The 24075-nt window shown below is 44.7% G+C and overlaps 1 protein-coding gene across 5 annotated transcripts in view; it reads right to left on the reverse strand.

Annotated features, from left to right (window-relative positions):
* The window catches only part of RIMS1 (regulating synaptic membrane exocytosis 1), a 364447-nt gene extending 352621 nt beyond the window's left edge, over positions 1 to 11826 (reverse strand). For all 5 annotated transcript variants that reach the window (XM_068425045.1, XM_068425021.1, XM_068425036.1 and 2 more), the window contains exon 1: positions 11663 to 11826. In XM_068425045.1, the coding sequence (XP_068281146.1) occupies positions 11663 to 11826 (164 nt within the window). The remainder of the gene's footprint in view (positions 1 to 11662) is intronic.
* Positions 11827 to 24075: the final 12249 nt, after the last annotated feature.

Here is a 24075-nt window from a genome sequence, read left to right on the forward strand (position 1 = left end):
TGAGCAGTGGCTACAGAATTTGTAATGCTTGCTAGGCTCATAGGCCAAACTAAGTTTGTAAAAAAACGTAGTATCTTTTATTAGACCTGCTAGTATAAGATGCAGACAGACTTTCGGGTACATAATTTCTTTGTTTGATCAATTCAGAGTATTCAGAATTGGTAACCAAGAGAAACACTTGAGAAGACACTTTACACTTAGGTCATTCAAGCATGTGAAGACTTCCATTAGCAATTCTCAGAACAAACACAGCGCTCTGTTTCTGGCTAAGAAGAGTAGTAGACTTTTTCTCTGCAATATAATAGTAGTTACCCTAAAATAGCATCGTTGGGCTGTGTTGCATTCATGAGCAATGTCCTCATAAATTTCACATAATGAAGTTTAAAAAAATAACTCTCATTTAAGGACCTTAAAGTAAATAACTGTATTTTGATGCAAGGCATTTAAACCACCATTCTAACTAGAATTTGGTGTTTATGTAAAGCCCAAAATACAGAAAATATTATTCTTTGGTTACACCCCAGATCCTCAAGATTTGAAACAGTTAATTTGCTAGATCTACCACTGTCATCATTAAGAAGTGTAGCTCTATCTTCTAGGTTCACCCCTGATCAAAAAGCAACTCTCAGGGCATACACTGATCTTCAGCGATTCCAAGAGGTCTTAATATAGGAAAGACCAACAGAAAAATTAGGAGATTTCAAACACTTTCCATTTTTATTACAGATACCTGAAAAAAACATACACCAACAGACACGCTCCCTTATCTTCAACAGTATTAACAATGCTTATCATAAGCAAAGTGCCCAAAGTCCTGACGCTGAAAATAAGACACACCTGATGTGAACAAACTCAGAAATGAGTGCCAAAATAGATATTCTAATTCAATGTAGAACTGTCTGGAAACAGCTATTCATCGTGCCGTGTCTCTTCATGCCTCTGAAGTGGCAAGTGTATGAATGGTTTTGTGCGGGTCATTATTCTGAAAATTGCAACTAGCTTTTCTTGCCTCTGTAACAGTGCCAGCAAATATATTTGGAACACGGCTTTCTTGTTTAAAACTCTCTCTGGACGTAAGTATCTGATATGCAATCAAATTTTGAGGGCAATTACTTCAGTTACAAGTACAAAGAATTACAATGCCATCCTATCGCGTTGTGCAAATTGTCTTACCTAAGTAACTATTAAAGCAAACTGATAGTAATTCTTTTCTGCTGTTTGTTGTGAAAATCAAAAATAACTCTGACTAACATTTACTGCCTTGGTTCCAAAACTAGGAAACACCATAAACATTGCACAATATTTTACCATATCTGTGAAGTATAAAAGAAGGGATGAAACAATTGTAACTCTTGACAGATGCCAAGATCTGATAAGCTATCTGCATCCTTACAGACCCAATATATGGATCTGACTGGGGTAAATCACACAGCCTTGATCAGGTGTAAAACATTCCACTAATTGTAAATTATATGTAAGTATTTCCAAAAAGCAGAATTAAACCACTCTGTGTTCATAACTGATTGCAAAAGATTTTCTTGTATGTTTTATCACCACTGGGAATTAAGAGTGAAGGTGTAGGCACTCAAGCTTTTTCCCCCAAAACATAACTGGTGCCAGCATCTATTAATTAAAACTGGTAGGCCCAGGGGAGAAGACAAATGCAGCGGGCACCAGTGGGTAGAGTGAGGGAGAAGGTAAAATTGGCTAGAAGTTATAACTGGCTCTAACTATCGGCAACCAAAAATAAAATTTCAATTTTGTCATTTTCCACCTTCAATAACGCCTGCATCCCAACAAGCCTGAATACAAGGGCAGCAATATTTTTAAATAGCCTTTTCTTCAGGTATTAAGCTCAAGTCTTCAAATGCTTAGTAACCGCCTGATGAAGGAAGCACGCTACATCTTTGTTAGTTGCTTTCCTGTATCCAAGGATGCAAAAAATTCTTCACCTGAGTCTTCAGAAATAAAAGGCCATTGATAAGACTGAGAATTTCAAATCTCTGTTAATGTTGTTCTCCCTCTGCTGTTTTCCAGAAAAACAACCAACAGGAGGGTACCATCCCCCTCTTCTCTAGAGGTCTCTTCTGCATAATTCCTCTTAAGATCTGGGTTTATAACAACTCTGTACTTTGAGAAGTTCCTTCTTTGAGAAGATCACGTTCTTTCACAGAATCACAGAATCACAGAATCAACCAGGTTGGAAGAGACCTCAGGGATCATCGAGTCCAACCGTTGCCCTGACACCACCCTGTCAACTAGACCATGGCACTAAGTGCCATGTCCAGTCTTTTCTTAAACACATCCAGAGATGGTGACTCCACCACCTCCCTGGGCAGCCCATTCCAATGTCTAATAACCCTTTCTGTAAAGAAATTCTTCCTAATGTCCAACCTGAACCTCCCCTGGCGAAGCTTGAGGCTGTGTCCTCTTGTCCTATCGCTAGTTGCCCGGGAGAAGAGGCCAACTCCCACTTCACTACAACCTCCCTTCAGGTAGTTGTAGACTGCAATAAGGTCACCTCGGAGCCTCCTCTTCTCCAGGCTAAACAACCCCAGCTCCCTCAGCCGTTCCTCATAGGTCAGACCCTCCAAACCCTTCACCAGCTTGGTTGCCCTCCTCTGGACTCGCTCCAACACCTCAACATCTTTCTTGAAGTGCGGGGCCCAGAACTGAACACAGTACTCAAGATGCGGCCTCACCAGTGCTGAGTAGAGAGGGACGATCACTTCCCTAGACCGGCTGGCTACACTATTCTTAATGGAGGCCAGGATGCCATTGGCCTTCTTGGCCGCCTGGGCACACTGCTGCCTCATGTTTAGCCGGCTGTCGATCAGCACCCCCAGGTCTCTTTCCGCCAGGCTGCTTTCTAACCACTCTTCCCCCAGCCTGGAGCGCTGCATGGGGTTGTTGTGGCCAAAGTGTAAGACCCAGCACTTGTTCTTGTTGAACCTCATGCCATTGGTCTCGGCCCATCTATCTAACCTGTCCAGATCCCTCTGTAGGGCCTTTCTGCCCTCCAGCAGATCGACACTCCCACACAGCTTGGTGTCATCTGCAAATTTGCTGAGGGTGCACTCAATCCCTACGTCTAGGTCATCTATAAAGATATTGAACAGCACCGGCCCCAGAACTGAGCCCTGGGGAACACCGCTAGTGACCAGACGCCAGTTGGACTTTCACCCAGTCTTTGTCTCCACCCTTCTGCAGGGCACAGATAATGCCCATGAATTTGTAGACTCACGGACTTCTGAGTCAGAAAGTATTAGTGCAACGTCAGACAAAGCTGCGTATGAACCTCTGGAGGCTTCTTATATCAAGTGAAGAATCATGTGGGAAGACGCGTGCGCAGAAATAACGCCCTGTGCATTTCAATAAAACCACTGAATCTGGGGCCAGAAAAGAGCTCTGGACAAAAGTTTGCACTTCAGACCTTCTGAAATTTCAACATACGCAGATCTGAAGCCCGTGTCTAGAACATGGTAGGGAAGTTTATTACTGACTGTCATCCCCTATCACCTCCCGCTCTTCTATAGCTTTTGTGGAAATTCCTACGAATCTTCTGTTGTCTGCTGACAGTCTCCTGCTCCTGCCTCGGCGGTGAGATGGCCCTCCAGTAGAGCAGTCAATGACTGTCTCATTGAGCGTGTGTACTCATGATTGCATGCAGCTGTGAATACATTTTGATTACTATACAGTAGTCTCCCTGGACTACTCAGTCCACCTTCTTGCTTAAAAATCACTATCAGTTCTCTGAAATTCCCTGAAAGTCATGAAAACCCTCCTTGCAATTTTGAGGTCACCACAGTTGTCTCCTTTGATCAGGACACCTTTCTGGCCACACCTGCCCTCTCAGAGTGATGAAAACTTGAAGCCTGCTGTTAAATTCTTTCTGATGTTTCCATTGGCCAAAAGGCAACAATAGTTTCTGCACTGTTCAATTCTCTCTCTCCCTCCCTGATTGAGGGCCTTGGACTGTAAAGAGAAAGGGTCTGGAAGCAGTGACCACAAGCAATCCTCCCCCTTAATGATTCAGACTGATTTGAGAACACATTAGATACTGGTCTCCCTCTTAAGCTTTAAAACATTCAACAAAGAGACATGCCGAGTCCTGCATGAGGAGAGGAATAATACCATGCGCTAGTATATGCTGGAAAGAAGCTCTGCAGAGAAGCAACTGAGGATTCCTGGTCAACACCAAGTCAAGTATGAGCCAGTAATGCGCCCTTACAGAAAAGGAGGCCAACACCATCCTGGGCTGCATTGGAAAAGCATCGCCAGCAGATCGAGAGAGGTGATCTTTCCTCTCTGCCTCAGCACTGGTAAAGCCACATCTGGATGCTAAGTCTAGTTCTGGGCTCCTCAGTACAAGAAAAACATGGACATACTGGAGTGAGTGCAGCAAAGAGCCACAGAGATGGTTAAGGGACTGGAGCATGTCACACAAGGAAAGGCTGAGAAAGTGGGGACTGCTCAGCCTGGAGAAGAGAAGGCTCAGGGAGATCTTAACATGTATAGATCCCCAGCAGGAAGGAGTAGAGAAGACAGAGCCAAACTCTTCTAAGTGGTGCCCAGTGGCAGGACCATAGGCAACAGACACAAACTGAAACACAGGAGGTGCCATCTGAACGTCAGGAAACACTTTTTACGGCGAGGGTGGCTGAACACCGGAAAAGGTTGTCCAGAGAGGCTGTAGATTCTCTATGCTTGGAGATATGCAAAAGCCATCTGCAGACAGTCTTGGGCTACCAGTTGCAGGTGGCCCTGCTCTGAGTAGGGCGTTGGACTAGACAATCTCCAGATTCCTGCAGTCCTCCAGGAATAAAATTGTTTCACCATGGATTTGTACACTCAAGTGTCAGGATCAGAGTTGGCACTGCTGGGAAGAGGCACAAGGCAATATTCAAACAGTCTGTCTGGTTGATTCTAGGGGCTTAAACCACCCATGCACACATTAAGCAACCTGCACTCAGCTCCCTGCTCCATCACAGAGCCTTAAACATGGTGGTTCCAAACCCCTTTAAGTAAAAAGGAAGAATTAAAGGCTTTCAAGCAGCACAGGTGAGGGCATCCTCCATTCCTCCTGCTCCACTGCACAAGAAGTGAGATTCATGGGACCACAGAAAGAATAAGCAAGAGAGAGTCTTGGCATTGTTTATCTATTTTATCCTTTAATTCCTTGGTGCCAAATGCACAACCAGTTCCCAGAACTCTCGACTCCTCCTCTGTCTTCTCAGTGGGATTAAAGATAGGCTTTAAATCCTTTATCCTAAAGACAGGATAAAGACACATTTCCTCATGATGGTCCCTTGACTCTTGCTTTTATTTCTGCAGAGTGGCCCAGTTTCAACAGAAGGCATGAAGAATGATCCTACCTCTCTCTTCCCTACTGTTTACGGAAGGGCAATTATCATCAGGGGATTTATAGCATCCAGGCGAAGAAGGTCTTGGAACCCTACTTCCTTATTTTGTCCCTAAGTACTATACAAAATAAGGGTAGCAGCAGCTGCCACTGTGTTTTGAGCAGTATTCAATGTTTTCTGACAATGTTAGGTGTGGTCCAAGTGTTAGAAATGGAGAGGGAAACAAATTGTCTCCAGAAAATTGGTTAAGAGCACCTGCCTCCCAGCCAGTCTGGTAATCTTCACAGTTAAGCAGCTAGCAGCTCAGGCTGGAAGCTTCCAGGGGCACACAGGAAACTATATAGGGGTTATCTTGCAATCTCTGAAACAGAGATTCTCAACAACTGCAAGCAACTTCAGGATTTGAAAAAGTGAGTAGTTCCAATATCTCTGTTGATTCTAGAGACCTGAATTCTACTAAAATGAAGTTTGTGTACCACACTAGATGGTCAAAATACGGTGTTAGGGTCAACTTCTCCCTAATTGTAAACTGCCACTTTCATGGCGAATCGTGAAATAACACTCTTAAGGTCTGGGAAGGTTTCAAATACCTGCTAGCCTCTCTACTGAAGGTACTCAGAGTTACAAAACTACAAAGAACGTCCTGCGTCTCTGAGTTAAGTTTCCCACTATTGCCACTACCTTGGCAAACAATCTCTTTCACAGTCTTGTTAAATCCCATCAGAAGGGTAGTAAGAGCTTTTGTCCCCACTTAAATTTGCCCCAGAAAATGACTGCCATGGTAACTAGGAACTTCGTCTAATTTCTGGACAAAATTTGTCTAAGGTTGTCTAAGGCTGTTCTCCCTTTGATAAGCTACTGTTGCATCAGGGGTGAAGAAAAGTACTTTGGCTGTCCCAACGTATGGTCCTGTTGGGCTGTGAGAGTCCACAGAACTGGAACTCAACCAGCTGTGTTCACAGCTGCCGTGGTTTGCACTCAGTCCTTAACTAACCCAATGAGATAAGGCACAAAACTGCACATAAGCAAACTTCAGCTTAAGTACATACATATAAATGTATATAGTTCTGTGATTTGTCTATGACTGAAATTCGCTGTGTATTAACTGGGGTTGTTTCACTTCAAGGCACCTTACCTCCACAAACAATATAGTTGTCTCAGGATATCTAGTGTTTGAATGTACGCTTTAAACTATTTTTCCTTTAAAATGTTCCCTCCCCCCTCCCCCCGCTCCGTTTTTGCAAATGATGGTTTGTTTCTCTCTTCAGCCTCATTGAAAACTTTCCCTCTCACACTTCCTCACAATTTGTTAGTCACATCAGAGTCACTTGTAGGGCAACATCTGGACTTCAGGCTAGACACATCAGCCACTCAACACAAACCTCTTCCCTTTCAGCTACAGGAGTATCTATCACGTAAAACACGAAAAAACGCCTCCAATGTGAATTAGTCTGCAGAGGAGGACAAGGCACATTCTACCACTGTTCTACGCAAACATTTATTCATACAGGAGCAGCAGAAGCTTGGGTCTGTAAGGCTAAGCTCCAATTAAGAGTTGCTAGAGACTACAGTCTTCAGAGATACTCACAAAATCTGGCACAGTCAGTGTGAAACAGGGAAACAAGAGTGGACCAGAGTTGAGTCTGCCATGGTAAAGCCCCACCTACTCAACAGACTGCTCTCCATGCTGCTGTCAAAGGTGTGGCAGGCAGGAAGGTGAAGCTCTCCCAACCACAGAGGAACAAAAAGGCAAAGCTCTGAAAGCCCGGAGACAAGATCATTCAACTGGGAGGGAGGAGGACCTGCTTCCTATTCCCAGACCCCTCTGTATTTTCAACTTCTCTGACTTTTAAAAAAAAGGCTACATTAACAGCCCTGGGTAACCAGAACCATGTAGCATGAGAGCAAGACAGCTCCTCTGCAAGGAGAGCTCTTTCTATTGGGCTTGACATTGAGTTAGGCTCCTGGGCCCATAAACCTTTCATTCTTCTCTGTGTGGGGAGCCAAACTGTTTCCACTAAGTTGTAACGTAATGGCACTTGTCTAGGACACAACTTCTTCAGCCTGATAAGCATACTGGGCTTAGGTGACCGCTTCCTAACCACCAGGCTTTTACACCTGACGTAGCTGGAAGCAGTAACACTGCCTGTCCCCTACATGTTAGGAAAGTGGCCATCGCTGTGACCACACTTTGAGTTCAGCACTGAGCATCAATACGCTTTATGGAGGTACTGTATTAGCGTCAGGTCTTTCAGAGGACTTAAGCATATGACTAGATAGCTTGCGTCTCCCAAACAGGCTTAGGTGTAAGACAGCAAGCAATTCAGCAGCCAAGGCACTCACATGCTCTGGTCCTACATGCCCTGGACACACAGGAACACCCAGCTTCTCAGGCGCACCATTATGGAAAGATTTCATGGACTGCACTCAAGGTGCCTGAGTTTCTACTTAGTGCCAGGTAAGCACTGAAGTGCTTACATGGATTTGAGTCTTCAGTGCCATACACCAGACTGAGACCACACTTCACTGCACGAAGGCATGAATATGCTCTCAGGAGTACCTAGTGACACTGCCCCTATTACAGCAGGAATGCAAATTCCATCTTTGGATGAAAAGGCAATTTCAAGGCAATCAGCTAAAGTGTTCCTCATGCCAAAGTACACCTGTTCATAAAAAAAGCAAAAGGAAGAACCTTCACAAAAGCCCTAACAACTCAACACATTGCTCCAAGGTATTCAACAGGTCATAGGAATGTTCCCCTTCCACAAACACCACACAGAGAGGTTTGAAATCTGATATTGGAAGGGTGAGGAAAGGATGAGGTCTCCGACACTGACCAGGTACACCTAGAAAAAGAAAGTCACACTGCCCAGTACAAGTTGCATGCCTTTATCCTAAGGGTGTGCCAAGCTCCATTAGCCCCAGGCTGCTGAAGGAAACTCAGCAGGCCAACAGACTGACAGACAGGGCAAGTTCCTGGAAAGAGACGAGCAGGCAGCTTCAAACCGAAGCAGTGCAAGCAGCGGAAGCGTTAGGTTGTCCATAGTCCTGCTCCCTGTAACAGAGTCCTGCTCCCAGGCTGGCATGCTGCACTACGTGCTGATGTCAGCATGAAGTGGCAGAGAGGTTTTACAAGAAGGCTTTTAGCTCAGAGTCAGAAACAGGGCTCAGGAAGACAAAGGGGTACAGTCCCAGAGGAGAGGGACACAGTCTCTTTACCGATGACCCTAACCTCTTTCACTTTTCCTGAAATCCATATAGTCTACTCACAGAAACACCTCAAATTTCCTTGGATCCACAATTTTATAATCATCCTGTGAAGAATACAGTAGTTTAACCAATAAGTCTTCCTACGGTTTTCTGCCATGAGGAGCGCTGGAAAGAAGTAAAATTACAACTACTGTTTTACAAACTTTTAACGCTATCAGGACATCCAGAACAAGAGAGAAATGCTGCACCCTTTTTTAGCCCTTATGATTCATGAGACAGCACGTATCCGGCCTCTGATCGGCCCAGGATTGAAGGTAGCCTAGTTTGCAACACAGATCAGCTTCACTTCCAGGGGACATTACAGAGTTGCATGTGGGCGTTACAGACGGAAACATTTCTCTCCCAGGTGGTTTTAAATGAAAACTGGTGGCTGATTTGCTGAGACATTTGGATAATCAGAAAAACTTTTAATGAAGATAAAAGGAAGGGATGGGGATGATATAAGACTTGTATAATATGGCTGTGTCATCTGGATAGCACCGTTGTATATTTGTAACAAACCTCTACAAAATTATGGAAGTAAATTCTTGTCTCAAAATCCAATCTTTTAAGAGTTACTCTCTGGAAAGATGTGTCTAACTCTTGTCCCAAAATGGAACTAAGTGCTCAGCATACAGAAAAAACAAAGGATCTCAGAAAATCTAGTGGCTCTCTGTAAGAGTCAAATCATTATCCATATGAAAACTGTTCGCTGTGACCTAATTTTTGAAAACCGACGACATAGCTAAAGTGAGTATACAGGTTTGTAAATTTCCCAACGTATTTTCTATTAATTTATGGATCATTATTTAAAGAAAAAAATCTATTTTAAATCACAATTTCTCAGACCAGTGGAGAGCTTAGACTGTTATTCTCATGATTTGAAAGAACTGTTGTAAGGAAATAAGCTTTTAACTTTGAGTATCACAAACCTTTGAAGATAATATAAAGTAATTTCAAGTCGAATTCACAAAGCATGATTTTTTACCTCTTCTAAAAATTGTATTTAAAGTATTCATTTAGTAAAACTGCTGAAGATTCCCATAATCTCACAGAAAATGAAGTATCAGTCCAGAATTCAGCAATGTCAATGCAAAAGAAGAGCAGAAGAAAAAAAATGGGGGAAAAAAAGGGAGGAAAATTCATTCTTCACCCCATGTTAACAAGAATAGGGCTGAGAAATTACCATCTCTACCAACAAAAGTTCATTCTTGCAGTAACTGTAAGATTTATGGTATTGCTCTACAACATCATCACAGAACCAGTAATCTTCACAGAATAAAAGATAAATATTTATAGGGAAGTAGCTGTGCTGGAGGACAAGGAATGGGAGAAGGATAAACACAGTTTAAAGCCTTTGAGCTACTCCTTTATTTGATTTTTTTCTGATAAATAGAAACTGAGGAGGGATCTTTCACTTAAATTCCCCACATTGACTAATACGATGCATTTTCACAAAACACCTCTCATTTCAGCCACCCCACCTCCAAGACTAGCCACGCCCCAAGCGTAATGAACAGCAGCAGCAAACTGAACTCTTCATCTTGGACTGAGATCCAAACACCACGCTGCCGGCTGGCTCCTCGGCAATACGCAACACTAGCAGCTGGGCCTTGGTACATGCCGTTGCAACCACCTCTAGTAGCCCGTGTAAAAATTCAGAGCCAGGCACCAATGGGAAAGGACAGAGACAGCAATATACCAAAACACTGTCCCAGCTTCACCATGCAGAGCGTGCAGGGCCAAAGTCAGGAGCCTGTGGGGGTTTGGTCTTTCCATCGGTCAGAGAAAGCCAGAGGGAAGAGCTGGCAACCGCATCGTTCAAGTGGGTATTTCCGATGCTGCCAAAAGAAACAGCCAGATCACGACACACCTTCAGAGCATCCCTTCCAAGCACAGGTGTATGCAACCAGAAGACGGTGAGGTAAGGGTACACCTCCCGTGGTAGGGAGGGTCTGGGTAACATCAGAGGTTTGCATGTATTCCTGTCACCTCTCCTACCGTTTCCCCCCCCAGAGCAAACAGGCCTGTCGGGTAGTCAGAAGAGGAGAAACCCTGATTCTCCTCCACAGGCCACAGCTTCAATCTGTTTATTCTCACCACTCGCAGCAGGCAATTTGGTAGCCTTACGTTTGAAGCCTCCTATTGATGGAGGAGGCTAGGAAATGTGGTCACATGCGCCGTTTGGCGAGGATGTGGGGGGATGCGAGAGAAAAGGTTCAAAAGAGGCTGTGGGGACCTGATTTACAGACATGGCACCTACCCACACCCCGCGCTCCCCGCACCCCTCCCCGTGCCGCCGGCAGCGGGGTAAACCCACTCCCCCTCCGTCCCGGCAGCACGCACGCACGCTTCCCCTCTGTAACGAGCGGTGCGACTAATTGCATTTATTTCCTAATTACGAACGCCCCGATGTCCCCACAGCGGGCTGCCTCCCAGCCGCTGCCCTCCCGGGAGCAGGTGACAGGCGGGCCGGGGGCGGCGGCGGGAGGAGGGAGCGGGGCGGGGGGTGTCAGGGCGGCGGTCGGGGGGAGCCGCCCCAGCCCCGCGGCGGGCGGCAGCGGAGGCCGAGCCAGGCGGGGGCAGCACGGCAGCCGTGGAGGCTCCCGCAGGCAGGGAAACCCCACCCAGCGGCCCCTCCTGACAGAGGCGGGGTTTTGGGGACCCCAAAGGAATCCCACCTCGCCCTTCACCCCCACTGTCGGGGTTTCCGCCCGCCCCTTCGCCCGCCCTCCGCTGCCGGCTCCCTCGGGGCGGGGAGGGCCGCCGTCCCGCTCCGTCCCGCCGTGCCGAGATGCCCCCCCCCGCAGCTCTTGCCTCGGGAGGAGCTGCCCGGGGTGGGGGCGGACGGCCGGGGAGGAGGAAGTTCTGGGTCGGGAGCCGAGCGGGACCGGGGCTCCGCAGCGCCAGCCCCGGCGAGCGAGGGGTCCCTGCGGGGAGGCCGGCCCCGGGCACCGGCTGGCTCCCGCTGTGGCAGCGCCCGCTCCCGCCCGCCGGCGATGGGCGCATGAATGAGTGCGTGAATGAATGAATGACTGGCGTCTGCTTACTTGAGCATGGCCTCTTCTTTCTCTTCCTCTTCTTTCTGCCGGTCCATCACTGCCATGATAATGTTCCTCTCCTCCTCTGTCAGGTGGCTCAGGTCGGGCAGCTCCTGCATCGGGGGGGGCACCGTGGGCGGGCGAGGGCCGCGGGGCCCCACCGAAGAAGACATTTTCTCGCCGCCTCTCCCTTACACCTTCTACCTTTGCACGGCAAGCCAAGCCAGCCTCTCCTCCGCCCCCTTCACAGTGTAGTCCTCCGAGCGGCAGCAGCCGGCAGCTCTCTGGCAGCAGCGGAGGAGGCGGGGACCCAGCCTTTCATGGTTGCTTGCATCCACCCCGGCCCGGCTGCTGCTGCCGCTTGCTCCCTTTGTTTCCGCGGCTTCAGGGAGCTCGGGGGCTGCCGTGCCGCCGCCCGCAGCCCATCCTCCCGGCGGTGGGCGTCCGGGGCGGGGGAGCCGAGGCGCTGAGGGCTCCCGATCGCCGCTGGCGAGCTGCGTGCCGGAGCGGGGGGGCGGTGCTGCCGCGGGCCGGCCGGGAAGGGCGGGTGCTGCCGCCGCCGCCGAAATGCTCCGCCGCTGCGAGCCTGGCGCGGGGAGGAGGGAGGAGGAGTTCGGTGCCGGTGAGGCGGAGTCCGAGGCGCGGCGCCGCTGCCTCACGGGCGGCCGCGCTGCCCGCCCCTGCCCGTGGCCGTGCGGGGGACCCGGGCCGGCCGCGCCTCTCCTCTCCCCGCCGCGCCCCCGCTCGTCCCGCGGCCGCCCCGGCACTGCCATCCTCCCCATGTCCTTCTCCAGGTTTCAGCACCGCAGGTCGGGGCCGGGAGCTCACCCGAGCGCTGGCCAGTGCTGCCGCCTCGCCCTGGGCAGGGGCCACCCGTGGGAGGGGGCAGCGGCCGGGGAGCCGCGCTGCGGGCTGGCTGCGGGCTGGCCTGAGGCGCCGGGGCAGCCCTGGGCTCCCGGTGCTGCGCTGCTCCCTCGGGCGTGAGCCGCGCTCGCCCCCCGGCCCCTGGGGCTTCAGCTCCAGCTGCAGCCCCCTTGCCTTGAGCCAGCACTGTCACCACTCGGCCGTCCCTTCCTTGGGGTCCCACGCTTCAGCACTTCCTTCATATGCGTCTTACCATGCCATGGTCCCCCCACACCTCCCACGGAGGTGGCGAGTGCTCTTCACTCTCCTTATCTGTCAGACCCATTTTTTCACTGCTGTGACCCACCAAAACTGGCCGTGAAACATGCCACAGTGGCGACTGTTCAGCTCGGGGGGTAGCACACGAAGAAACAAAACATCATCTCTGGAAAGAGATCGCTTCCCGATCAATTTCTGATCTACCAGCTCTGAGCAACTGGATTTTGAAGAGCTGGCAATGAACACAAGAGCCCTTCTCTACAGGAGATCATCTGCATATGATCCACTGGCCAGAAACTCATGCCTGTAGCTCTGAAGGGTCCCTTGCTCAAATGCGTACCTATCGGTGAATGAAATCATTCAGGCTGCTTAGAAACGTAAAGCTGAAATACAAAGAAAACTGCACTTGCAAATAAAATGCGAACTACCACTAACATACGCTGACACTTAAGACCTCTCAGTCATGCTTCTGCCGAGGTCACAGCATGGCAACAGCTCTGGTTTCTAGAGAGATCATCTGATGGGCACAAACCAAAGGAAAAAAATCTATGCTGGCAGTGTTCAGTGCTTCTTGCTGCCAAACTTGCCAGGTTAGGGATAGGGAGAGGGACCAGCTTTCCACCAGCCACACTAATACCTCTCATGCAAATTCTGAGAGCTATGAACTTTTGTGACCCTTTGAATTTGAGAGGAATTACAGTGACCATCTGCTTGTGTCCCCCCAAGAGATTTTCTGCAGGACACAATTTGATGACACAAATCAAAAAGAAAAAAATAATAAGCTCTACTGTGACCACTAGAACTTTTGAGTGGTAATGTCCGAGTTCAGCTCAGAAAGTGAAGTCTCGCAACTCTTCCAGCACATGAAGGAAACTTAAACATGAATGACCGACAGATGGCTCAGAAGAGATTAAACTGGTGTTAATAAGGAAAGCACTATGAAGGGCTTGTAAATATCATAATGTCATACTCAGTTAAAGACACAGACCCTCTGCTAACTCGTGTGGTCATTTGTCCCAGGCCCTGGCCACGTTATTACTGCTAGATGTAATCCTCCTAGCTAAGTACTAACAAATCAATAAAATCACCTCCCGCCATCTGCGACCAGCAGGGAAGATGATAGCCTTCATGTTACAGGCTGATGCTAAAGAATTTATCCATTCATTACCAACAGGCAAAAGTATGGCAGCCAACTCAAAACTGAAGGAAGTAAGATTGAAAAGAATAAGACGATGAGAAGAAGGTGAGGTACCACCATATGATGAGTATCAGAAACAACTAAAACATGACATGACTGGAATGGTAATACAAGACATGATGATTATGTCATTATAGGTATCCATAGGTAGTCCACATTCCTTCAGATAATTTAGGCTTGCACATGCCACATAAAAGATGTAGCTTAAGTGACTGCAACAACTAATTCACTGGAGCAGTGGCCCTAGTGTGGAAGAGTCACTGGTCTATCATCAACCTAAACAAAATATTAAAGGTCTAAGACCACGGCTTCTGAGTATCTCCGAGGATGGAGACTCCACAGCCTCTCTGGGCAACCTGTGGCAGTGCTCAGTCACCCTCACAGTGAAGGTGTTGCCTCATGTTCATATGAGACCCCCTGTGTTTTAGCTTGTCCCCGTTGCCTCTTGTCTTATCACTGGGCACCACTGAATAGAGCCTGACTCCGTCTTCCTTACACCCTCCCATCAGATATTTATTCACATTGACAAGATCCCTCTGAGCCTTCTGTTTCTAGGCTAAACGGTCCCAGCTCTCAGCCTTTCCTCATATGGCATGCTCCAATCCCTTAACCATCTTCATTGCCCTTCACTTGACCTGCTCCAGTATATACATGTACTTTCTTGTACATGCCTAGCCCAGAACTAGACTTAGCACTCCAGACATTGCTTCACCAGTGCTGAGCAGAAGGGAAGGATCACCTCTCTCAACCTTCTGGCAATGCTTTTCCTAATGCCTACAAAGTCTTAGGCACAACAAATGATTTTACATAATTTTTGCACAAAGACAATACAATTTTCTAGACAGAAATATAGAAGAATCCATAAAACCTCATTTTTCATAGGGCTACATTAAGAGACTCAGCTATTGTAACCTTCAGTGGTCATTTGCTGATTTGCCCACATTTGCTTTGTAAAGATGAAATATCTGACATTGTCATCCAATGCGTGGAAAGCCCAGTCTAGTTCAATACATTATATCCTGAAGCTGGAATGATACATGAGAGCCTTGAAGAGAATTTTATTGCCTGGTTAGTAAGAATGACCCCAGCTTGGGGCGGAGGAGGGGGCAAAGTCTTGTCACTGACAGGCATCCTATTAACTCCATTTATCTAAAGTCCTATCTAGGGAAGAATCCTGTGAAATCTAGAAATGGAATATCAATTCCATTGTATGTTGTAACATAGATGTTGTAATATATCAAGTAAATTAATTTCTTAAATTTGAGAAGCCAATCACTATAATGGAATCTGTGATCTTTTCAGTTCATAATGACAAGTATGCACGTATGCCCCATGCACCACAGATGCATATTTCTTTATGGTTCTAGACCTTCCTTCAATCTTAGGAACTTTCATTCTCCCCAATATTTTCCTTTCAGATTGTCCAAAGGCCATGTTCTAAATTTCTCAGTTCCACTAATACTCCCTTTTCAAGCTCTTTTCGTTAGCCTAGCTGTGAGCAGTCATGATTGTCTGTTTTCTTCCTTGAGGCAAACTGAAAGAATAAACTGGAAACAAACAATTCAGAGGGTTTTCCTGTAGGTTCCTTCCCTAGAAGAGTGGTGCTCTTTCTCAGACTCACAGGAGACTGGGCATAGCGAAAGCTGTGGAGGAGTTTTCAGTCTGAGGGGGTTTGCTGTCTGAGGGACAACCATGAAGGATGAAATAACCTGTGCCATCAAGGGCTCAAAGTAATTTCTCACAGTAGATTAGTAAAAGTGTGACCCTGTGACTTCTCTCTCACTCGAGAAGTTGAAGGACTTTAAAAACTTCAAGGACAGACCAAATTCACCGTAAAATCTCTTTTTATTAACATATCATGATTTTCAAGAGCAGTTTTTGTTTTGGCGTCTGACTCACGATTTTTCATTTCTTTAAGTTTGGTGGTACTGCAGTATTTTAAGAGAGAGAAGGAGGTCCCAGCTAGCTCTAGCATGAATAGAAATTGAAACAGTCTTTTTCAAGGCAGACAAAAACCACTGGCACAAAGGGAGTTCGTTCCAGGTAGGGATTTCAGGACCTGTTCTGGACAAGATTTGTTATTATGCATAATTTTATAATGAGTGCCTACATCCTGCAGTGATTTAGTGCCTTTAAAATGCTCTCAGACAGAACCCTTGATCTCCTTTTAAGTATATTAAAAAAAAAAAAAAGAAAAAAAAACACCAACAACTATCAGTTCCGTCAGCAGCAAACCTTATGGAGCCTGGTTTTGGATGACAGCTTTGGATTCTCTTGTGTCAAATAATGCAGCTGAGTTCACACTTCTGCCTGTTCTTTAGTGGGTGCACAAATCTGAGTCTCCTCTATCTGGCTGCTGATTTTTGTAAAACCTGCAGGAGCTCAGTGTTTTTAGACTTCTCCCTTTTTGTTAGGCTTCTTTGAAATTGGTCAAGAGACTCAACTGTTATTGCTGGAGTACTGTCAGAAAAACAGTGTGATTGCATAGCTTGCTTTCCTTAAAAAAAATAGAATAGAAACCCTGTCCCACCCCCACAGGTCTCTAATTATTCCCTTCGCTCTTCTCAGTTTCCTCCTGTTTAGCTGTGTATTTCTGGCATGGCAGTTTCCAGAAAATCATCCCAACCTTCAGGTGCAGCTTGCCAAAAATGCATAAACAGGAACTGTCACCTTGCTCCTCCATGACATGATGCTTCTGTGTGTGCAGCTCCAAATCATACACCCTTTTAGGTGCAACAGTGCATTTGCAAACTCCTATCTGATTTGAATCTGTTATGAGCTGATTCTTATTTCAGTCTGACTACTTTCCAAATGCGTGTTTGTTAATAATTACTTTTTAACCCAGAAATACTAACAAGGTTTCAACTACAGGATCATTTTCCAAAGTACCGAGATCAGTTTCCATTTTTTCTCCTTTAACTAGAAAAAAGTGCAAAAATGATCGAACTGACACCACCCTCCACCCCAAAAAGCCATCATCTACTTTTTGTTTTGCTTCTGGACCTATTGTCTAAAGCTGATAACTCAGGCAGATTCAACCCCATTCCATCCAGGGGAACCCTGCATGAGGCCATTGCACAGAAAGACCCTAATTTTGTAATATCTTTTTACATCTGTCAGAAAGGCTGAGAAGTGTTATGGCTCAGACAGAAGATACTGAAGCCCAATACTCTTAGTCAGCAATCTGGCAGCTGGAAAAGCAATGATTCAGTTCAAGCATTGAAGTAACACAACATTTTCTATAATTACGGGCCATATATTTTTGGAATAAGAATTTTATTGTTGCTTCAGTGGTTTTGCTGAACAGTTTTAATGTAATTATTAAAGTAGTCTATAGATATAATGAATATGTACTTTGCATTATAATATATAAAGTTTTTTTTTAAATCTATTTGCTGCCAATTGAAATATATTACCATTATTTTTGCTGCAAAATAAAATCTTCAATAAAGTCTTGAACGTTTTACGCTGTGACTGCAGCAGAGAGTGCAGTAAGGGTAAGATCTAAATGATCTAAATCACCAAATGAACAGAGTACTTAAGTACACTGAGGTCTAATGCTGTCCATGTAGCCAGAAGCCCTCCAACAGCTGCCATCAGCCCAGAAATACTCTTGTCATGAGAATGCAAGACACTCCTGCTGTTTTATCAAGCCTAATTGGCAGTAAACACCTGATTCCCCAGACAGGCTGTAAAGAAGCAGCAGGTAAAAAGATGGCAGTAAGGGGAGGAAGGTGTCATTCTCCAGAGTTGTTCCTACAGTGGAAGATGTGCTATGGCAAGTTCTGTCTTGCAATCTTTTGCAACCTCATCACACTCTCATGCATCTCTATTCATAAATTGAAAGATGCTTTAAAAGGAATTAAGTATTATTACTAAAACAGGCAAAAGAGTTTTGTATTTGCCCTAATAAGTAGTGAGGTGAAGTTTGTAGGAGAAAATACCTTTAATTATCCAATGGATATAATCAGAAAAGATGAACAAACTTTAAGGCGCACAAGCCCTTTTAGATTCAAAAAGAAATGGCAAAATTCAAACTAAGCACAACCTGGGAACAGTTGCTTTGAACTTAACTTTATTATTTTAATTAGATAGACAACCTGAGAGAAAAGAGTGCTTGAAATATGTGGAATAGAGAGGATATTTGTAAGAGGAATGATGTGTTTGTGGAAAAGAGAAGGAAATAAATAGAAGGAAAGACAGACAAAAAGATAATTATTACCTGTGAAAGAGGAAGACGTCAGATGAGACATGAGAACAACCAGATGTCATAAAACCAATATGTGTACTGAGTCAATGATTTTAAGTAAAATGTAGTTCCATCAAAATGAAAGCATTCGTCAGAAATGTGTCAGCATCTACTGCATTGTTTAACTGGAGAAAAAACATTTTGTTTCTGTGGTGTAGAATTTCTTCATTTTGATAATGTTGTTTTGATTCATTTTGTTTGAACTTTATATTATACTAAATTCTTGAAAAAGCAACTGCTGATGAAAAAAACGTGACATATATATTGTATTTAAGAAGTTAAATACTTCAGTATAAGACACACAACTGTATTAAAGAGAAAGCATCAAAAACGAAGATGTGATAATCCCAAAACAACATTTTGGGGAATATTCATTTTGCAAATAATTTCAATTTTTGCTGTTCAAATTTAATACCCTGAAAAAAGAAAAAAACCAATCACATCAGAGAGAACCCAGTTCTCAGACAGCTGTACCATCTTTATAATTGGGGAAGCTGAGGCACAGATTGAATAAATGACATTACCCGAATCATCAAGTGAGTCACTGGAAATGAGGAGAAAATAGTAAAGTGTCACATCCAGTTCCTGTGGTCTAACTTTTCATCAGCCTCCCACATCTTAGGGTGCTGTAACAATCAAGCTGAATAATCTGAGTAGTTACTTCCTGTAGTTGCTGTACTCTGAGTCACAACAAAGACTGAGTGCTTATAGTCCACTGCAATACAGAGTAAAAGAGGTGAGCTTAAACAGGTGATTTAAAGTACCTGTTTCAATATGGATCTGGAAACCATCTGTTTCCTTTTCTCTTTCAAAATGTTATTTATTCTTATTTATGTGTTAAATATCTCTCTTTTATATATACAGTCCTCTTTATTTGTTCTGAGTCTTTAGGTACACACATACTTTTTTATGCATAAGGAAGTACCAAACTGTAAAGTGAGAGAAAATTCAGAACTGTGGCACCTAAATCAGCATGTTCCAGTCAAAAGCTTTGCCCTGAATAATCTTGTTTTGACATTCTAACAATACAACACAACAGTTTATATAAAGTTCCATGTTTCCTAAATGAAAAACTGATGAAGCAGTTTGAAGCAAATAACTCACTGATACCTGGAGATTATGTTCCTAAAATTACTTCCCAGTGGTCTCCAATAGTCATTTTGTTGCCAAAGAATTATATTCACAGATTATTTTGCAAGTCACCTTTAAAAGCTGAAATGCTGAAAGAAAGATGAAACTCTACCTAGTTTTTTTTCCACTTCTCAGGGTGTATGAGATCATGTGCTGAACTCCTAAAGGAGAGGTTTGTGGTCTCAGGTCAATACCTGAGTGTATTTGGTTTGTGTGGCAAGGTTTTGGTAGCTGGGGGGCTACAGGGATGGCTCTGTGAGAAGCTGCTAGAAGCTTCCCCCATGTCCGACAGAGCCAATGCCAGCCAGCTCCAAGACAGACCCACCACTGGCCAAGGCCGAGCCCATCAGCAACGGTGGTAGCACCTCTGGGATAACATAGTTAAGAGGAAAAAAAACTGTGCAATGGAAACTTCAGCTGGAGAGAGGAATGAGAATATGTGAGAGAGACAACTTTGCAGACACCAAGGTCAGTGAAGAAGGAGGGGGAGGAAGAGCTCCAGGTGCCAGAGCAGAGATTCCCCTGCAGCCTGTGGGGAAGACAATGGTGAGGCAGGCTGTGCCCCTGCAGCCCATGGAGGTTAGTGGTGGAGCAGATATCCACCTGCAGCCCGTGGAGGACCCCATGCCGGAGCAGGTGGATGCCCAAAGGAGGCTGTGACCCCATGGGAAGCCCACGCTGGAGTAGGCTCCTGGTAGAACCTGTGGACCCATGGAGAGAGAAGCCCACAACAGAGCAGGTTTGCTGGCAGGACTTGTGACCCCATGGGGAACCCATGCTGGAGCAGTCTGTTCCTGAAGGGACCTGAAGGGACCCACGCTGGAGCAGTTCTTGGAGAACTGTCTCCAGTGGGAGGGACCCCACACTGGAGCAGGGGAAGAGTGTGAGGAGTCCTCCCCCTGAGGAGGAAGGAGCGGCAGAGACAACGTGTGATGAACTGACCACAACCCCCATTCCCCGTCCCCCTGTGCCGCTTGGGGGGAGGAGATAGAAAAATTGGGAGTGAAGCTGAGCCTGGGAAGAAGAGAGGGGTGGGGGGAAGGTGTTTTAAGATTTAGTTTTTATTTCCCATTACCCTACTCTGATTCGATTGGTAATAAATTAAATTAATTTTTCCCCAAGTCGAGTCTGTTTTGCCCATGAGAGTAACTGGTGAATGATCTCTCCCTGTCCTTATCTCGACCCATGAGCCTTTCATTATATCTTCTCTCCCCCATCCAGGTGAGGAGGGGGAGTGATAGAACGGCTTTGGTGGGCACCTGGCATCCAGCCAGGGTCAACTTACCACACTGAGATTCATCTTGGAAAAGGATATCTATGTAAGTGTAGTTTTGTGTTAAAAATAGAATGAGAAGTATATCTGTTGAAACACTTTTTGTGGTCAAGGCATAATTAGAGAGGAGAAGATTTTTTACAAGTATAAGAATGTCTTCAGATACAGTCAATACTGTTGCCCTCTGGGCTAAAGACAAAATCAAAGTGCCAGAATAGAAGATTATCAGGATGAGGAAAATGGAGTAGAATTAATGAATTTGCAATGAAGGTGAACGCATTTGGGCTCAGCAGAGTAGCAGAGAAACAGAAGATGGAGCTCAGATGTTGATATTAGCAGAGTGAGAGTATCAGGCTTCAGGATCAAAACACAACAGCATAAACTCTGCTGCAGTCCTGAAAGCAAAGGAATTGGATCAAAAACTACTGATGATGTGATTGAACAACTATCAATTACAGCTGTTTTTCTTCCTCCTTTCTTCCTAATGAAAAAAAGATAGCCGGTGGGATGCTGTAATACTAGTGTACAAAATATAAAGGGATGAGAAAATTACACCGTGTTACTGCTACAATAGCATTAAATGTTTAGTTAGAGCTTGGGATCAAATTAAATTAACAAAGTAACCACCTTAACAAGTATCACAGAAGCTGGATTGAAATGCCAGACCCAAAGGGGAAGACCATAGAATGGGGTCAATACTACCAGCATCCCAACTAGGAGCTGACACAGGCTGAGTTAAGCTGTAAGGAGTCAGACTTGGTAAGGACAGAAAGTAGTGGGTCCCTTCAGTTACCTCCGTGTAGAAGAAGGAAACTTCACTGAGGGTCATAAACCATAGATGAAATTGTCAATGATTCTTTTATCGATCAGCCGGCTAGCAACCCCACAAGAGGAAATGCAGCCCTTGCCAAGATAATGACAAAGATCTGTTCCAAAATTTCCTCTGGAAGCACAACTCTGTAACAATAATCATTACTCAGATCCAGCATCCATGACATGAAAAAAAAAAAGCAAAAGGCCAAAAACTTCACCACAGTTCTGCCATCAACTGGGCAACAGAGAATTAAGTTACAGGTGGTGTAGAGGCTGAAGGACACCAGAGCGGAAGCAGAAAAACATTGCGTACTGTGTATTAGGAAAGGCTTGGAAACTGGCAACAGGAAGATGGAATGGCTAAACCAGGTTATTAGAATTATGAAAGCATAATTTAAAAATCTGAAGTTGTATTCAAACAAAATGAAAAGGATGATAAATTTGGGTAGACGAAATGTGAAAATTTAATCAAGCAGACCAAAAAAGAATAGGAGGAGTAACTTCCTAAAGGAACTAAAATTAGTACTAAATTCTTCCCAAAATGCAAGCATTTTGTAGCACTTCCTTAACTGGAGTAGAAAAGGAGTAGTCAGAGAGGACAAGACCATTGCAGAGAAGATAAATAGATTATCGGCATCCAGGTTCATTACAAAAAAGATGGGAGACTACAACACAAGCATCCTTTTTTAAGGGCAACTCAGTGAACCATCTGTCTGAAAATTGAAGCAACTTTGGAAGGGATTATGATTCACAGAAATAGAATGAAAAGTAACAAATACAAATCACTAGGACCAAGTGATATTCACCTAAAAACTTAAAGAGGAAACAGGTGAATTACTAATGGCAATGTATATTCAAACCTGATGATGACTGTGATCTTGAAAAGCGAAAACATGTTTCTGCCTTGTAAACCTTTTGGAGTTCTCTGAAGTGGTCAGGAAGTACGTGGCTCTATGTGATCCTGTTGATATAGTTTACTGGGATTTCCAAAAGACCTTGACGATATCCTTCAAGAAAAGACACTGAACAGCCGTGGGAGAAGAGGGAAAATCTTGTCTTAAATACATAGAATCATGTAATATTTTAGGTTTGAATGGACTTCTGGAGGTCATATAGTCCAACCTCTTGCTCAAAGTAATGCCAGCTTACATCTTTGATAAGGTGGCTCGGGGTCAGGAACAGTCAAGCTTTGAATATCCTGAAGGATAGAAATCCCATAAGCTCTTTGGGTGTCTTGGTGCAATGTGAAGAAAGTCTTTCTTATTTCTAATCAGAATTTCCCTTGCAGCAACTCATGTCTGTTGCCTCTTCTCCTTTCATTGTGAACCTATGAGAAGAGTCTACCTCTGCGTTCTCTATAATCTCATCTTAAGAAGCCAAACAAAGCGATTAGATTTCCTTTTAGCCTTCTCTTCAAGCTGAACAAACACAACTAGAAGTAAAACACAATAGGAACTGATAGTCAAAATTCTCAGTGAAGGAAGAGGAGTTTCATAGAATTCTGTGCTGGGACCCACATGCTTTAGCATAGCCACAGATGACCTAGAAAAGGGGATGAGCAATGAGATTTCCAAGTTTTCTAATGATACAGTTAATAATGTAATAAGGACAAGGGTTGAGCATACAATTGCTGAAAGATCTTATGAGGCTTCATGATAGAGCAATAAAATGTTTTGTGAAATGCTGTGGTGAAAAACAACCTTAGCTTTATATATCAAATAGTGGACTATGATCTGACCATTACCACTCAGAGGTGAGAGAGACTTTGGGGTTAAGATAAATAGTTTCAGGAAAGCACCATCTCAGTGCTCAGCAGCAGTCAAAAAATAAATCAAATGCTAGGAACTATTACGAAAGGAGTAAAGAATAAGACAGAAAACACAGTTACATCTCTGGATAAATGCACGTTTCTTATACTTTGAATACTATCTGCAGTTCTGGTCTCATTTAAGAACGGATACATTAGAGCTTAAAAGAGATTCAGAGAACGACACATTTGACGATCAAATAGTACACAACGGCTCTGTACAATGAATGATTCAGTGGGCTGGGGTTCTGAAAAAAAAGGGTGATTTGCAGGGATGTGATAGAGATCTACAAAACAATAAGTAGCATGACTGAAGTGGATAGAGATTAATTATTCACTATCCTTTCCAGGGACATTAGGAGCCATCAAATAAAGCTTGTGATGGTGGTTCCTCACATATCAGGTACCAGACCTGTGGAAATCCTTGCAAAAGACACCATGAATGGAAGAAGTTCCTCTAAGTAGAAGGGAGAAGTACTTGGAAGAATGATTCATGAGGAGTTGCTACATAAACTGTAAAAGACTTGGGGAAATCCTCTAAGCTTAAAATAGTGAGAAGCTGGAAGAGTATTAGAGGAAACAACCATGTACCCTTACACAGTTCTTATTCTTTCCTAAATGTCAACTTATGATCACTGTTAGAGACAGAACATTGGCTAGAGGGACCTTTGTTTTGAAATAGTATGGCAGTTCTTATGTTCTTACTACTTGGCTTTTTTTTTTTTTTTTCAATATTCCTCCCCAAAATTATCTTCACATTTCAGGGGCTACACAGTTGCCCAGCCTGTCTTGCTCCGTTACAATATTAGCTGAGATGAAGCCTAGAGCC

Source organism: Nyctibius grandis, chromosome 1, assembly GCF_013368605.1.
Source record: "Nyctibius grandis isolate bNycGra1 chromosome 1, bNycGra1.pri, whole genome shotgun sequence".
NCBI classification, from domain to species: domain Eukaryota; kingdom Metazoa; phylum Chordata; class Aves; order Nyctibiiformes; family Nyctibiidae; genus Nyctibius; species Nyctibius grandis.